The sequence below is a fragment of the Biomphalaria glabrata genome, chromosome 10, assembly GCF_947242115.1.
Source record: "Biomphalaria glabrata chromosome 10, xgBioGlab47.1, whole genome shotgun sequence".
In the NCBI taxonomy this organism is placed as follows: domain Eukaryota; kingdom Metazoa; phylum Mollusca; class Gastropoda; family Planorbidae; genus Biomphalaria; species Biomphalaria glabrata.
In genome coordinates this window covers 40,367,232-40,385,912 of record NC_074720.1, presented here as the reverse complement: position 1 = coordinate 40,385,912, position 18,681 = coordinate 40,367,232, and the positions used below count along the sequence as shown (strand labels likewise).

Here is an 18,681-nt window from a genome sequence, read left to right as displayed (position 1 = left end):
TGTTTCTTCTTTGCTCCCGACTCTCTCCTCATTTTGTATCTTCCACTCTCTTTCACTCCCTCTTTCTTCCTCGCTCTCTCTCTCTCCCCTGCCTTCTTTCCCCCTCTCTCTCCTCTCTCTCTCCATTTCTCTCATCCTCCCCGTCTCTACTCTTTTTTACCTCCCTCTTCTCTCTCTCCCTCCACCTCTCTTTCTCACTGCCTCCCTCGCTTTGCTTGCTCTCTTGAAAAGAAAGTGTGTTCTCTGTGTAACTTTGGTTATAATAAATTATGATAGTTTGTTTAGGCCACCCCCCACCCGCCTTACACACATCTTCCCTGAGTATTTATCCCACGGTGAACTAACAGACGTTGTCCAACGTCTTGTCTTCTATTAAATTTTGGATACAGATACACAATCTCGATTTACTTTCCTAGTAATAGAATTTAACGATCTTGGCGGTGTTGCGGACCAAATATAGCCTTCAGATAAATACTTGCACATCGGAGAACCTCTGGTGCATTTCAGTTATCGCAAAAGATAAGTGCGTGCACTTGAAGATACATCAAAAATGAGAAGATTAACCAGGAACGTATCCCGAGGGAGGAGAGTGTAATTTATAAGATTGTGCGAGTTTGACATGGCGCTCACCTTGGTGGTCCTGTAGTAACTATCAAGTGAACCACAAACAAACTAAAAATCTATTGAATAGTATTGTGTCTATAAGTACGGCTTTTAGTGTTAGTCTTTGTATGCTAGTGTACAAGTAATAGTCGCTCCGAGAAGGAAAGTCATTGATGGGCTGGTTTTGATTTAATCGCCTAGTAGGAAGCACATCACCTTCGCCTTCACCTGTTTCTTAGGTCTGTTGGGGCACCACACAGGATCTGTCGACTGTCTTTCTCTATTCCTGTCTTTTGCCTTGACTCTTTCAAATGATAGACCTGTTCAAATTTTTTAGATGTCTTCTCATGGCTTTCTCTGTCAGCCTCTTCTTTTTTCTTTTTCCTGGTGCTGTTCCCTGAAGGAAGGTCTTTGCGAGCCCTGAGGACCTTGTGATATGGACATGCAGCTTAAGTTTACGCTGTTTACGCTTGAAGGAAATTCTTTGGTGTGGCCAGCAGGTCGTCGTGGGCTCTAATTACAGCAATTGTACTGAAGCACATCACCACATTGTAGATAAGAGATTCGTTTACTTATTGTTTCTATTTTTAAAAAAAGTGGTCAGACTGTAACTTAACTCTTTCTCTCCGTAATTATTTACCAAATTCTAGTGGAATCAACGCTGGTATCGTCAGTTAGGAGAGAATGTGTTAACTTAATCCAAACCATTTTTTACTTTTCATCCTGGCCTCTCACGTGACGTTCTATCAACATCTATGCCTGGCAATAGCTAAGGGTTGAATCATGCTTTACATTATTACCTACTCATTCGTTGACTTTGGTTACAATCGTTAACAAATACGAGATATTATCTATACATGAGGGGGCTAACACTTCCCATGCGAGACTTGAAACGTTAAAAAAGTACTAGAGACCAAAGAGCTTCTAAATCAGCGGTTCTCAACCTTTTATGTTCGGCGACCCCTTTTTACAATCCCCCACTCTGCCGCGACCCCCCCCCCCCACCCCCACTCACACACATACAGCAATAGAAGAAAAGACAAAAACAGTCTATATTTTCGATGATCTTAGGCGACCCCTGGCTAATCGTCAATCGACCCCCAAAGGGGTCGCGACCCACAGGTTGAGAACCCCTGTTCTAAATCTTCTGTTTGACCACTGAGCCAACTCTCTGGTCAGTGAGATTAGCGCGTGCCTGCTAGTCTGTGGAAGCTACACGCCAAGACCAAAGGGTTTGGGGCGGCAGATCTCTGTGGACAGTTTAGCAGGCCTATAAGAAATATCGCGCTATTTTGATGGTGGTTTGCGAGTGGGGAAATGATGTGATTTTGTCGCAATACGTGTAGCAACTAGCGATACTGACGCAGTCACTTTTTGTCTCTCCAATAGACTTACTTATGTTTAGGCATTCAGGGTACTATAAAAGCGTCTTAAGTCACTGTCATCTAATACCTCTTTCAAGTCAGAACTTGCGTCGAACCTGGGTGGGTGGAACCTGGACGCGGATCTCAAAAACGGCTCTCAAAAATTTTTTTCTAGAAATTTAAAAGTCGGTCGCCGAGACGATAAAGACTATCTCGTTGTCCACACGGGAAAAACTCTAGTTCGACCGTTATAATTTTTCGAATTAACAAAAAAAAAAGACGAATCGATATGTAGAAATTCGGGGTGGGGAAATATAGGGAAAAACAAAAGATTTTGAAAAACGGACAAACTTCAAAGGCGCTATGTTAAAACGTCACCGTTGCTATTGTTTATTTGTGTGTTTGGTACAAGAGACAGAGCTTAGACATTTGGCAGTGCTAAGTAAGTGAAGCAAAGGCTTTTCAATAGACATGACATTAGCTTATATTTCCAGATTACATTGACACCCAATCGTTATAGCAGGCCTCAACACTGTCTTGTGACGTCGCAACCTGTGGGCAGTTTAGATCGATATGCCACAGGACGATTTGTCTCAATTATATACACCAGATACAGACAAAAAGCTAGCTATTTATATAGTTCCCTCCAGGTATGAAAACTCCACACTGATATTCACAATATTTTAAACTATTTATTATCATTTGTAACAAAAAAGGCATTAACAAATGTGTCTAAAATATAAAATGACCACTGGACGCCACATTGTCCAGCTATAACGTACAGATGGACATACCCTCTTATCTACCTTCATAACTTGCTAGGAGCGTGTTTAAAACGCATCTAGCAGCGTACAGAACATGACGCTACATTCTTTGCTTTCTCCTTGATCGATCTCGTCAGTCTCCCATGGTAATAGGTTTACCTTCAAATCTCTTGTCAAATTGTGCTTTCTGGTGTCTGTATAAAACCAAAAAATCTTTTGAAGCCAGTTCCCAGGCGAGATTGTGGGATGGGGGGGGGGGGGAGACTTTTCTTCCAACTCGTAATCTCCCAGTTGGCTTAGCGCATACACCGTAGCCGTCTTGAAGCCTTCTTTAAAACCATCACCCACATTTCTTGAAAGATTTGCTGGATGTTTTTTTTGAAGAAAAAAAAAAGGGGGGGGGGACGACTTACCCCTTAAGAATCCAGGTCCCTCTTTTTTTTCTTTGCTTTCAAGTTTTTTTCTCTTCATTTTGGTTTTGTCCCAATGTGCTTGTGTGTCTTGTGCATTCGCCCCCCCCCCCCCCCCACCTTCCCTCACTCAACCACACTCTGATTTTGGCCATGGTACAAGAATTTTCTTTTGGTCTCTCAGCTTAATTGGCAGCTTTCGAGTCTCTCTGGCCAGTCTTAACATTTTTGCTGGAGCCTCGCTAATGACTAGGCCGATAATTATCGATTTGTTTGTGTTTTTTTTTTTTTTTGTGTCAAGCGATTGATTGCTGGTATTGACTTCACATTAGTTATGACGCCAGGTTCTGTCATGACTTCATCATCGTTACGTATTGATCTCGCTGTATAGGGCGCTGTGTTCATTTGATGTCACACGGGGAAGAAGGCGAGCTCGATATGGACGCTAATGCGTCTCTGCTTTTAAGTCACTCTAGAAGCCAAGGAATTAGATCTGAAGTTTTATGTTTCCAGGTTGGGATTACATCTCCAATGTGTGACAGCCATTTTTTCTGGTGTCTTGTAGGACGTTCTGATTAAAAACAATCTTTGTTGTTATAAAACAAACTTTTCATGATGGTTGACGGTGTCTCGAGGAACGGTGCAGGTTGCTGGTATCATCGAATGCAGGATGGGATAATTAGTGATTGTTTCAGTGTTCGAACCCTAGACCATCTTGGTTAAAGTTTGCATGCTATTTCAAGGTAATAACCTTTTATTTTTCTGTTTACTTGTAATTGAGAGAAGTTACATTGATACTTTGATGAGCGTAGAGCCAAACTTTGTTTTCTTGTGGTTATCTTTTTTCTTCCATTTTCATACTAATCCTAATCTACAAGACCCGCACTTACTGAATCGTTTCAATTGTGGCAGAAAGATTGTTTTCCCCTAATGTTTTATGTATTTCTTTTAAAATTGTGTCTTCTATATATCAGTTTGCCACTAAGTTGGTAGAATACAGAATTAATGTGTATAGTCAACAATGCCAGAGTGTTTCTGGTGTTATTTTATTCTGATCCATATACGAAAATGTAGATATTCTCAGTGCTGCCTTTACAAAAGCGATTAAAAAAACAAAAAGAAGGTGCCGAGTCTAACTCGAATTTCCAGGATGAAGGCCGACGTGTTTGCCACCGGTACGTGACGTTTTGGCGCCGCCGTTTTGGCGACGGGACGTTTTGGCGCGAGCCGTTTTGGCGACGGGACGTTTTGGCGCGAGATATCATTTGACGATAATTTAATAAGCACGTAACTTTTATAATAATGTTTATTTCACTCTGTCATAATAGTGTATGTATAGTATGAATTCTAACACCGTTCAGCGATTTTTTTTTTTTTTTTATTTATAAAGGTTTTGCTTATTTCATGAATATAGGCCTATAATAAGTCAGATTCCTGAATGGTTATGACATGCTATATGTGAGTTCTGCTAATCGCACTGGATGACATTTTTGGATTTCTTTCCAAAAGATTTTGTTTTTTATTTGACATTAGTGTAAATATACGAACTAGCTAAGTGTCACACTGTAATATAACAAAAACCATGTTAACATCTAAAGCTCTATTACGCTGAATGACGACAATAACTCCACACATAGTAAAGATCAAAGTATTTTGAGAAACATGGTACATGTATTATATTTTTACTTATTATTAGCAAGTGTTTGGTATGTATAGCTGGAGATACCATACAGTCATTAAATAAACCAATGTTAATGTAAACAAATAATTGCATCAATTTTTAGTCTATCATCGTTTCATTTTGTTTTTGATTTTTTTTTTAATTTTAAAGTAATATCTTAAAAAACTTTTTGAAAATAAAAGTGTGTCTCTTAATAAACACACATACGCAAGCCAAAATGTTTATTAAAGAAAATGATGTGAAAAACAAACACACATTTACATTTAGTACGTGAAAAATATGTCTTAACACAAACACTCATGCAAAACATAGATATGAATAATTCTTTTAAAAGAAATAATACAATAAACGTACATAATGTATATCGCGCCAAAACGTCCAGTCGCCAAAACGGCTGGCGCCAAAACGACCTTCGCGCCAAAACGGCGGGGCCAAAACGGCGGCACCAAAACGGCGGCGCCAAAACGTCCTGCTTCGGTTTGCCACTGAGCTAATCAAGTGCTTATAAAAATAGAATTTATAGTTGGTTTAATATTCTTAGCGAACGACCTACACAAGGCCTATCTTTCATTAGCGTAGTACATTTGAAATATTAAACAAAATGTATTACATTAATACATGAAACAAAATTAATTTATTACATAAAACATAATTAATTTATTACGACGAATTGATTAACTAAGAGGTTAATTTTTTTTTTTATGGATTCATGTGCTGTCATCGACAAGAAATAATTGTGCAAAGTTTCAACTTGATCCAAGAATGTGAAATGGAAGATTTTGACCAAACATACATACAGACTCAGTGGCTGGTAAAAAATTCTGGATCAGTTTTTGTTTCAATGATCTTAAGTTTGTTGCTATCTAACTAGCAATGTCACTGTATGTCTCATCCAGTCGTATTGCTGAATTAACTAGATAAACGAATTATATCCAATCCACATTTCCAAAACCATCTTTTTTTTTTTTTTTTACTAAGATATTAATATGAACTCAACTTGTAATAAACGAATTATATCCAATCCACATTTCCAAAACCATCTTTTTTTTTTTTTTTTTACTAAGATATTAATATGAACTCAACTTGTAACCAAACAGAATTCTCTTTTGTTATTATACGTAGAGTGACGGAGAAGAGGAGAATGAGATAGAGAGGGGAAGATAGGAAGAGGTTGAAAGGGAAGATTCATGGGGAGAAGAATGGAAGTGTTAGAGAAAGAGAGATGGGGCAATTTGAAGATGAATGTAACGAGAAAACACGGCTGCCAGTAAAATCAGTTTTCAGTCTTGTCCCTTAAAGTTTCAGAAAGATAAAAAATACAAAAAAAACTTGAACGTATGCCTATGTTCTTGAAACTTGTTTGTACAAGGTTGAGCCGTGAAGTGCCTTGGATTGCCGTCTACCTTGATCAACAGAATACTGCACTGCAAGGCTGTAACGTGAGATGCCGTCTTTAGCATTTAGCTTCCTGGTGATTAAATCTGTTTGCAGACAGTTGCATTTAGCTTCCCGCTATTCAAAGTTAATGGTGTTTCATATAGTCCGTCCGTAATGCTTTTTCTGATACGGAATTACATCATGTTACTAACTGAAGTGATGTTAACAATACACTCCTATTCACCGTGATAATCTCATGTCCAGCGATTCTCAAGCTGAGGCGTGGTGTGTGAAAAGGCGGTCTTTTTTTTTTTTTGTTAAGGACCAAAGATATGTTTTGGCTTTGTAGTTATAGCTTTATATTTCATCTTCTTTTTCCTCGTTCTCATTTTTATGTTGAAGCGTTCAGATGACTTGACCAATACATGAGATGAACTGCGCAGTGGTTTCCAAATCAGGGAGCTCTCCATATAGTTTTCTTTCTATTGGGGTGTTTTTGGGGCCAGTGTCTTGTTCAGGCCTCTTGGTAAAGAATGCAGTTTTTAAGGACAAGGTCAACATTCTCTGGTGACACTCCACGAGGGCAGATTTCACTGGTTCCAATTTTGAGCTTTCGGGGCATATGTTGTTTCATTCTGTTGTGTCCGGTCCTGAGTCGAAAGATTAGACGTTGATCTTTTCGGGATAGCTTATAATAGGCATCGTGATTCGGATGAGAGCTTGTCAATTTCTCATTTATTTTATTCACTATTACATTTGATCAAGTAAAAACATTATTACCAGTGTTAGAAAATTATATAACTTAAAGTGATGTCGTTTCATCTTTTTATCAGTTTTTTTTTTTAAAATTATGCTTTCGCAAAAGGTGTCTGCATCAAGATTCCAAACCTTATTTTGAAAAAAAAAAAAAGACATTTCAAGACGGCTTCGCCAATTTTACTCTATAGAGTCACGTTTTTCTTGCGCTAGAACTGTCAGATTTCTCCTGAGTGGCGTACCATCGGTCAGTTGAAATGTTTCAAAGTTCCCCTTTCAGACCGTGTGGTCTATAGGGCAGATGATGTTTCTGTTGCCAACACAATGACCAACCGCCTTTACTTTTCCCCAACTCATGTCAGGTACCCATTAGAGCTGGGTGGAGCGCCATAAGATCCTGATATTAAAAAATCCCAGTCTTCACCAGGATTCGACCCCCCCGGACCCCGGTTCGGAAGCCAAGCGCTTTACCGCTCAGCCACCGCGTCTCCGTTGAAATGTTTTGCGTGAACAAAACGGGCCCACCAGTACAAGACGTGTGGCTGTACACGAGGATAATCTAACTACGAGATCAGGCCCATTTACAAACCTTCATGTTCCTTGCTACTGACTCGTGTCTCAGAATGCAGTTATTGGACCCCCCCCCCCCCCATTTCCTTTCTTTCTTTGTTTTTTGCTCTTTTAATAAAAATAATAATTTAATTTATGCATCGCTGTTAACAAAATATATGATGTTAGCTCGAGGCTTTATTATTAGAAGAAATAGTGCTAAAAGGGGGGGGGTAATTACCTTTTTTTTGGTCCGGTGGTGGTGGTGGGGGGCGTCACTTGAAAAGTTTGAGAACCACTTCTCTTACGCTTCACTTTATTAGTAAGACTTGGCTAGCTAGACAGCCCAAAGCTAACTATAAGGGACATGCTCACTTCTTTGTTGTCAATTACCAACGATTTTGTGTCCTAGACTGCGTGCCTTCCTTCTGGCCAACTCACACATGTCAGAATGTGAATAGTCTTACGAATACCCCTCCCCCCCCCCCCCCCCTGTCAGTTTAGTTTAATTAATTAGTGGTAATTTTTTTTTAACAGAAAAGGGGAAATAAATCTTACAATACTGAGATATACGGTTGTAAATGTCATGCCCCTTATAAGCTTTTGTTGTTTTTAAAATATTTTTTTTTTTTAATATTTGTGTCTTGTTCTTTTCAAACCGATTTCCTACAAATTCTTCTTGTTGACAATCCTAAGGGCGGTGACCGGTGTCGTCTGTTTTGTTCAAGTCTTTCCGGTTTGCATTGTTTATCGAAGTATAACTTTTTGTTGTTCAGTGACATCGGACATTGTGACACTTTCAGATCGACACTACAGGCTTTTTGCACTTACAACGTTTTGTGGCCGGTTGTTTTGTTGTTATTGTGAAGTGTCCTACGGGAGATCCTATCTTTTGCTTCAATGGAAAGGTTTTGTTTTGAAACTGATGTCACGTCTTATCTATTGTTTGTATTGATACTGGAATGTGAAGTATGTACTTTATGTATGTGTAGAATGTGAGGTTGTTGTTGTTGTTGTTTGTTCAATCTTCCTGGAGTCACAGACTGTATATAGTTGGTGTACTCAATGTTTGTTCTTGATATATGTCTCGTTCACTGATTGAATCCACGATGCGACTTTCCAACTATATCCTCTCCCCTATTCAATTAAAGTTACACTCAAACTCGTGGAAGGCCCCTGCGGGACTCCTGGAACATGGTTGGTGTGCTCAATGTTTGTTCTTGATACATGTCTCGTTTACTGATTTAATCCACTATGCGACTTTCCAACTATATCCCCTCCCCAATTCAATTAAAGTTACATTCAAACTCGTGGTCGGCCCCTTCGGGTCTGTCGTACTAAGACATTATATTTTTACGCAAACTCTATTTATAATTCCAACCACAACAGTGTTGACGTATAATTCTGATTAACAGACTAGAATTGTAAAATTAACACGGTAACAAAAGCTTTGATCTTTGCAAGCATGTTTTGTAATCTTTTGATTCTTTAGATGTATTTCCTCCCCTTGTCACCCTGGTATCCAAGTACTTTTTAGTATCTTAGACATAATTCCCTGATCTACGTAATGTTTATTATTGTATGGAAATAGATTAACGCGTTAAATGGAGTAATAATTAGGTCAAAATGATAACCTATCTAATAATAGAAACTAACGAAATCTGCGTGGGATATAGTACGTACGAACCACAAGGTAACGATGACCCTAGATTACGCAAGTCTCGTACAGCTATTAAATAAGTCACTCGTATTTTTGCCATGTACTGAAAATAGTTTGCATGTTTATGCATACTAATCAATAAGAGCCACTTTCGTTAGACCATAAGTAGCCATAGCGGCCTAATTTGTGTTGATATTTGTTGCACTTAGCATAAACTTTCTGTTTCTTTCCATTGTCTGTGTAATACGTCATGTAATTTTCGGTACCCAAATCTGATGACGCAGTAGTTGCCACGGGTCATTGTCTAGTTTAAGAAATATTTTTTTTATTTTTTTATTTTTTTTTTACGAATTAAGATAATTGAATCCTTCCAGAAAAAATCGTGAAAGGATTGAACACACACACTATAAAACACAATTAGGCTTCAATTCAATACTAGATTCATAGACATATAGACTCAACATGAATCTTGTAACTTATTTACTAAACTTTGCTTATTGTCTTCCCTTGTATTCACAGACCAAATATAGCTTCTTTGATAGACGGGAAAGAACCATTGGCTATTTTTAAGCTTTTGTCTTACAATATTTATTTCTCATAGAACCACACCCTTAACACGTATTATTACATGACAATCTCCTTTTACCTTGTTTTAAAAACGCTCTTAATGTATGTGCATACCCAGGCACGACATGGCCTAAATTGTGCCTATGTGCCTCAAATCAAAAATCAAATCATATGTGCATACAGTTATCTAATAATAATAATAAAAATAATAAAACGAAGAGTAAAAGTAATCTTGTACCTAGAGGCTGCGTGGCTGAGCGGTAAAGCGCTTTGCTTCCGAACCGGAGGTGAAGACTGGGATTTTTAATTTCGGGATCCTTGGGCGCCTCTGAGTCCACCCAGCTCTAATGGGTATCTGACATTAAGTTAGGATAAAGTAAAGGCGTTGTGCTGGCCACATGACGCTCTTGTTAACCGTGGGCAACAGAATCAGATGATCTTAACATTATCTGCTCGCAGGGTCTGAAAGGGAAACTTTTACGTTTCGACTTGATCTGTATCTGAGGAACTCAGATCTTCAATAGAATTTCATTCTTTCAGGCGTAAACGCCACTGTGAAATCGGTCCGCTTTAAACAAAGGTATATATATATATATATATACACATGTTTCAAACGTTTATTAAATGATCAAAGATAAGTCCTCGATACTGCATAAAGTCAGCATGTTAGCACCACTGTCATAAAGATTTTAAAAAAATAACAACAAAAAAAACAAACTCAGCGTCAAGGAATTTTGTGAACATTCGTTATTGGTGTATGTTTGTTTGCGTCGTTTGTAGGTGGTCGCAAACATTTCTTGTTCTACTTAAGAAACTACTTTTGAACTGTTTGCGTGCTGGCCAATGATCAGTCTGATGGTAGATGTATTTCTCTGAGCGTCATCGTGAGACTGGACTAGCAGAAGGAAGTCGGAGATGTAGAAGGGATTCTGATAGGTTCGCTGCAATTCTCTTTGACGCCCCGCTGTCAACACCTTTGCAGGGACGTGCACCCCACCCCCTCTCCTAACGTACACATCAGTTGGGACTCCTCGTCTACACCTCCTGGGAACATTACGCCCTCTCGCTCTCCCCTCATTCCTGGCGTACACCTCAGGGACTCCATGCTTTCAGACCTTTTATGGACATACCTGTAAAGCCTTTCTCCCTCCGCCCTCTCCCGAGACTTTACATACCTGGCGGCGTCCCCCCCCCCCTCCTCTCTTTGGGTACCCGAGTCAATAAAATGAGGTGTTTCGTTGACACGAAAAAGGGCGGCACAGGGAAAGGGGAGGGGGGGGAAGCTTCAGTTGACACATTGGGAGCAGGGTCTGTCTAAGGGCGATTGACCTGGCCCCCGGCTTAACCTTGGTACGTTGAAAAGTATTCTTTGCTTAGTAGATAAAAAGGAAAAAAAGAAAGGGGGGGGGGAGTGCTCAGGAAAAGAGAAAACCTTTGGATGTGAAGCTCTGTAGACCTAGATGTAGATGTATGTTGAATGAGAATGAGCTGGAAGACCTGTGCAAACATAACTTGTGACATAATGCACTTCACGTCGTAGTCGGACTAGCTCAGTTTGGAGTTGGACTCTTACCACTTTGTCATAGGAGAGACTTTTGATGGACTGTTCATTCATCTATGTGTGTGTTTGGAATATTCTTTTTCCTGTATATTTGTGTGGTGTAATTGTGTTTTTTTGGAATATTGTGCGCAAATCTCTTTGGCAGCACACTTTGTTGTCACAAAAAATACTTCACAAAAAATTTGTTCAATTTTTTTTTCCCCAAACAGGCGATGTGCAAAATGTCTTTATCATTTCAGCTTACAAATATGATTAGGGTACATCCTTCTAGCTAGTGTTGGACTCAAAAGTTTGAAAGAGGTGAAGATTCTTGGGCTCCTTGAGTCTAGTTAGATTTTGGTGAAATCATATATGGAAATAGAAACACTTTTGTTTTTTTTCATTGTCAGGGCAGTTGTATTATGATTATAATTATTCTGAATGTATTTGTTTATGTCCTCAGTGAGGAATGAATCCATGACTTTGTAGTCTTTTGTTGTTTACGTTGACTCGGTTCCCCCATCGACTTTAGTAATGACTTAAGTGTTATGACTCCTACTCGCCTTTCAAATAAACCCCACGTGGGTCTTCAGCTTTCTGGCGATCGATCTCTCCGACAATGAAACCGCGGGGCCTTAAAAGATTTTCTTGATACATGATCTGTGTGACATTCGGCTTTGATCTTTCACTTTGATACTCAAGACACTTCACTTTCTGGCGCATGTTCAGGGGAGACGACTTATCTTAAAACGAGACTTAACATTAATGTCTTAATGACACTGAATAATTGTGTGTTCCTTCAACACAAAGGGGAGAGAGAAAAACAGTTGATATATTTTTGGGAGTCGCTTGTATTTTTTTTTAAATTTGTGTAAATAGACTAGTGAGGCATACACGTCGGAAAAAAAACCCACAGATCTATGTATCAAAACCCAGAAATAAGCTACACATATAGCAATCGCTAGCAGGCCCTAACCAAAACTGAAACATTGGCTTATATCCTAAAACTTATTTTTCTTGTTTTAATTAATCAACACTAGGAAGACACGCCATATAATAGCAGCTACAGGGTACACTGGGGTATATAAGTTATAAAGTAAGTAAAGTTCCCCCTTTCAGACCTTGCTAAAGGGCAGATGATGTAAAGGTCATGTTTCTGTGGCCCACGGTTAACGAGGGTGTCATATGACCAGCACAACGACCAACCCCCATTAATTTCCCAAACTGATGCCAGGTACCTAATAGAGCTGGGCGGACTCAGAGGCGCCAATAAGGTTCCCGAAAGTAAAAACCCTAGTCTCCAGCAGAATTCGAACCCGGGACCCCTGGTTCGGAAGCCAAGTGCTTTACCACTCAGCCACCGCGCCACCAGGTACACGAGTTATTGAGAGAATAAGGTGAAGAAGATAAGCTACAACGAGGTAGCCACATCGGCTAGCAGCGACTCGGGTACCATACAAACATCTGATTCGACTGTAACTATTGTATCCTAGTACTGCTATTATATATAACGTGTTTATTCCTCATTCGTCTCAGAACAAAAGATTCGAACTCTTGTTTGTTTAGTGTATCAGTAGAGATTTTCATAATGGCGGAAAGCCCATAAAAGGCAATCTTAATGGTGTATCCGGTGTAATAAAATAAAGGCATTGTTGTTAAGCTATATTTTTAAAAGATCAATGAGAATCGGGATGCAGCATTACATTTTTTTTTAAAGCTCTTGCCTTTGTAACCATTATTTAGTTGGCAATTAATTCAGCGTCCTTGACATTGTTTAGTCGATCGTAAAAATCTCCACTATAGAAGGTTTCCATCTAAATAAAGCTAGAATTGGATTTGAAGATCATTCATCTTTGTTTTGAATTGTACATTGTGCTGTTTACTATTTCCTGTGACACTGTACATTGGATTAGGATTTCACGGAATTCACTATTTTTGGTTTGAGAGCCACGTGATTAAGTGTCAGGCTAACTGGTCATCTTTTATAACTGGTGTACTAAGCTTGTATCTTGATGACCAATCTCTTATGCGTGGACACGCAATGACCAGGTCACAGCCACCATAGCGGATACATTTCACTGAACTGATTATTCCTGTCACCTCGGCGGTGTGGACGCTTTGGGCGGATCTTTTCCAATGGCGCCGCCACCTCTGCCGCTGCACCCGTATGGTCACGCCACCTACCGCCCTCCTGGTTATGCCTGGAGACAGCAGTCGAGCCAGCCCCTAGTGTACAGGTACCGCTCCTACCCCACTCTGCCCGTACTGTATACATGGCGGAAGGTCAGATACATCGGTAGGTGTTGAATAAGTCAATATTTGTTTGTGTGGTAGGTTTATGTGTGTGTGTAGGGAAGAGTGTGTGTGTGTTTGGGGGGTGGGGTGGCCTCACAATGAGCCAAAGTGAAACTAGTGATAGGAAATGCAAATATGCAAATTGAAATATATATGTAAACATTGCTGCCTTAGGTCATATGTTACAAAGGCTTTGTCTGGATGAGATGCGACAAAATATGTAGGTAACAGCTGGGTCTGCTTAGCCATGTAAAATAACTGCACTTATCTTCATACTTTAGACCCTTGGAAAATGCTTTTTTTTTTCTTAATATAATAAGAGTAATTATTAATATTATACAATTATTATTATAATCTATATTTATTACTATGGCTGTAATAATAGAACCTTATGTATTTAATTTTTATTATATTGAAGTAGAAACTGTATGGTGGTGTATTTCTACTTTTATAGCGAACTACAGTCGAATTTTTTTTCTCGATGTTCTGACTCGCAGTAATAAGAGGAGTGAATGCCGAAGAACAAAGATGTTGACATTTCAGCCCCTAACTTTTCTGTAGTTGTCACAAAATGATCTTAGAAAATAAACAAATAATTATCTAAGGTCCCAAGATAAATTTAAAAAAAAAATAATTATTCAGCCTTGCGTTGGATGATGCGCGTGGATGATGCGCGTCGGAGTCGCACGAGGGTCAAGTCTTTGTCTAGTCAATTATTTGGTTTTTTCTCCAGTTTTACTTGGTAGCTTTTGATTATTTGATTTTCAACAACTCCCCCCCCCCTTTTTTTGTGTGTGTGTGTGTGTAGTTAGAAGGGCCCCAAATATTCAGTTGAGTTCAACGTGACATTAACTGCCGCATTACTTACTGACATGTTGACATTTTTATTTCCATTTGTTTGCCACCACTGCCCCACTCCATCCTTTACGTAACTGAAATTCCTGACATTTTCGTCCTGTTGAGGGAACACAAAGGGGGGATGGGTTGAGGTGTAGAGCGTACGACATTACGTCACGTCTCGCCATGACGGTCCGGTCAGTCAGCCGGTACACCCCGAAAATACAAAAGAATCCTATATATTTATATACCGCCTTCTATTTCACCTCGCTTTGAACTTTACGGCTGACTGCATTGTGACCGTTCCGCGTAGTTAGCCACGTGACCTCTTCGTCATTCCCACGCCTGCTTGCCACTAATGCGTCTGTTTATGAACCTACTGTACGCTGTCATTTTACAATAGCCGCCATGTGTGACACCGGAACATCTAGAAGTTTCAACTTTACCTACTTCTGTTCGTACTGCGTTTGCCGGGCTTTCTATAAATAGCTCACAACGTCATAGTCGATCAATGCCGGATCACATTCTACGTCATTAAATGACATAATGAGTCTAGCACAGATGGCGGAATGGCGAGAGCAACCTCGCAAAAAAAAATTCACAGATCTACAATGTTTTTTTTTTTTTTCAACGTGGCTAAGTAAGTTTGGTTGCTCAAGCCTTCAAGAGGAGAAACAAAATGGAGCGAGAGTTTGTGGAATAACTTTACAGTTTGATTTCATTAAGCAGTATGTCTAGTTTTAAAAACAAGTGCAATCACTCGTGTCATTTTCGACTCAATTTACTTAAAACATCAAAAACAACAAAACCCTCTTTGATTTAGCAAATATATTTTTTTTGGCCTTTTGGAAACTTGTTGGCCCTTGAATTGAGGACGATTTCCTCCGGTGGCCAGTTAGTTGTCATTCATGTTTTTCGATCACAAGCGGTGAGGTGAAAGCGGCCAGTTAGGAAGCCATTCATCCGGCACTTTCCTTTGAAGTATTGTCGAGTAGTTCTTGACCTCCGCGTGTTTTTAGAGGCTTCAATGAGGTAGTTCCGAAGCTCTGACCTACTTTATAAAAAGTCACGTGACTGTGGTCTTATACATGGCAATAATGGCAATATCTTCCTATGATAAGATGTAGATCTAGATTTAGTGCTAGCCTAGATCTAGTAGACCTACTAAATAATCATAAAAATTAGTGAACTATTGTAACATACTTTTTATGACTTAAAGATGTCTAGATCTAAACTATTTTCATGTTTAGATTACAATGAAATCAATGAGGTCATTAATGTAAACAACACACTCACGTGACTGAGAAGAGATCCGGAACTACCTCATTAAGATTCACTTTCTGGAGTCTATTTCTTTGCCTAGTTAGTCCTTCTATTGTTATAAAGTTGAGCCATCGCGTTTTTTCTGTGGCTCTCCGCCGTGTTGGCAGATAGTATACAAATAGACAAACCTTAGTTCTGTTACCTAAGTTCAACAAACTGTTACAACTGTGGCTGAGAGGCCAAAAACGCTTGGCTCTGGCTTGGCCACCCTAACAAGGGAGCTCGAATTCGAATCCTGACACGAGAAGAGTTGTAATCCTGAGCGCCTGAAGGCGTCACGAAAACCTTCTCCAAGATACCCCCCTCCCCCTACTGACTCAATAAAGAGATTGGACAAAGCGGTCAGGGAATGCTTTAAGCAGGAAAGTTGCGCTTTTTAAAAGCAAAAAACAAACTGTCTAGTTCTGATTGAAAGCTGTTCTTGTTAGGTGGAATCTAATAGTACAAGAAGAAAATGTGATTCAAACTGTTTGTTCACTGGGTGGATGAAGGTGGATGAATCAAAAAGTGACTGTATTAGAATATCTAGAAAATGAGGAAAACCTTCCCGACCTTGTGTTGCTCACCTCTTTCAACCTTTCCCCATGACGCTTACTATAAGCTATCCCGACAAGACCAACGTCTAATCTTTCGACTCAGGACCGGACACAATAGAATGCGACAACACGTGTACCGGAAGCTCAAAATTGGAGCCAGTGCAATCTGCCCATGTGGAGTATCACCAGAGAATGCCGACCACGTCCTCCAAAACTGCCCTCTCTACCAAGAGGCCCGTATAAGACATTGGCCCCAAATCACCCCAATAGAAAGAAAACTATATGGAGAGCTCCCTGATTTGGAAACCACTGCGCAGTTCATCTCATGTATTGGTCTAGTCATATGAACACTCCAACATAACAATGAGAACGAAGAAGAAGAAGAACCTCCCCCCCCCCCCCACCACACACACACCTCTTTTTTCTTTGTACGGCTGTTAGCATTGTGGCATCAGTTCAATATATACAACTCAGTTACTCCCTCAACTAGAAGACCCTGCATCTAGATTACGTCCAAATACGTTTGACGAGCATTTTGGTGTGGACCCAAGGGGAGCAACTTTATAAACTCTAGGATCCATGGTTCAAATATATGGTCCATTCAAAGGTAGAATTATAATTTGAAAGCGAGACACGAATCGGTTCATACATTTAATCCTTGTTTATACTCTTTTTTTAAAAATCTTTTCCAGTGGATTATTTAACATTTTTTATATCGCATATGTAATGGCAATGTCTCCGATTACGAAGATTATGGATGAGCGCAGTGTTTCACATGGCTACCCAAACCCAGTTGCGACCTGCACATTTTCTTCACATTTCATGCAGACAAAGTCGTTGTCCGCCCTGGGAGGGGGGTGGTCTAAGTTATCTTTACGCCTTGTGCATCACATATTTAATTTAGCGACTTTTACCTGTACAAACAACTAGCATTTTGTTAAAGACCACATGTAAACAGATAGAGACTTTAAGTTATAGACACTTAAACACCACATGTAACCAGTTTTATAGAGACTTTAGTTATAGACACTTAAAGACCACATGTAAACAGATAGAGACTTTAAGTTATAGACACTTAAACACCACATGTAACCAGTTTTATAGAGACTTTAGTTATAGACACTTAAAGACCACATGTAACCAGTTTTATAGAGACTTTAGTTATAGACACTTAAAGACCACATGTAACCAGTTTTATAGAGACTTTAGTTATAGACACTTAAAGACCACATGTAACCAGGTAGAGACTAAAGTTATAGACACTTTTAAAGACTACACATGTAACCAGACTCATGTACAGACTTTATAGACACTTGGCCCATTAAAGAAAACATTTTACAATTAGTTTTGTTTCCAGTGCCATGTGCACACAAATGTCTATCACATCTTGGTCGTTACATTGGGAATTGAAAACAGTCCATGGAACAACAGCCATCTCCTTTCAGTGCGTGGACATTTGTTAGAAAACATGTTTTCAAGATGTCCTTATGAGTCATCATCTAATAGACTACGGATTTCTAGGGTTGAAATGTAGTTCACTGGGTTTTTTTTTTCTCCAGAGAAAAGAAAAGAGAGGGGGGGGGGCTTAGTATTTTGAGGTTCCGACATATATATAACGAGGCTAAATGTTACATCACCGATAAGGTCTTTGCCCCGCCCACAGAGACTTGCAGATTTTTTTTTTTATTATCTTTTACTCCTTGTCGTTTGGAGTTGTAAAATATGACGACATCTGGAATCCTGTGCTGATTGGCTGTTGCTTGCAATCTATTTATAGTGCACTATTTATATCACACGCACTGGATACAATTGTGTGTGTGTGTCTGTTGTTGTCTCCCCTGCGGTTCTTCTGTCTATCGAGTCATGTTTGGGTAGTGAATGGTTCCTCAAATAAAGCCCGTTAGTTTTCCGAGTGTATCACGGTTAAATCGCTGAGCGAGCTATGACATCATTGAAATATGCGTTCCTTTGACTAAGTTTTTTTTTTAAGTTTCTGTTCAGCTACGACTCAAAACATGACATTTCTAAACAGCTCTTGTCTCTTTGTGTATTCGTACTGTGAGAACATGTGTGTATAGTACATGCATCTATGAGACCTAACTAGTTGTATGACCATGTCACGTGCCTATTCTTCTTCACCGTTATAAAAACAAAAGTAATAATCCTTGGGGGAAATATTTGAATTGTAGAGGTCTAAATATGGAGGTCTAACACATTTATATTTTTCATTAAATGACACAGGACATGCTTTTTTTTTTTTTTTTGCTGTTGTTTTTGCTGTTGTTTAATTTTAAATGTTATATGGATTAAAAAAAAAATTCTATTTCAGAATGTCTTCTCAACCATTTATAAAGATCTACTTGTTGAGCCAGATCATAAATCTATTCATTTATTCCTTTTTTTTAAACTTGGGAATGAC

General features: G+C 39.2%; 1 protein-coding gene across 7 annotated transcripts in view; it reads left to right on the top strand.

Moving 5' to 3' along the window:
* Window positions 1–18,681, top strand: part of LOC106071066 (rho family-interacting cell polarization regulator 1-like) — a 73,397-nt gene that overhangs the window by 18,172 nt on the left and 36,544 nt on the right. Inside the window, exon 1 of one of the 7 annotated variants that reach the window (XM_056045042.1) lies at window positions 3,749–3,884. The exons of 4 other annotated variants lie outside the window; for them this stretch is intronic. In XM_056045042.1, coding sequence (XP_055901017.1) covers window positions 3,872–3,884 — 13 coding nt within the window. In that variant the 5' untranslated portion in view covers window positions 3,749–3,871. Of the gene's footprint in view, window positions 1–3,748; window positions 3,885–13,000; window positions 13,568–18,681 lie in introns of those variants that run through there. 2 more of the 7 variants (XM_056045038.1, XM_056045040.1) reach the window with 2 other exon arrangements.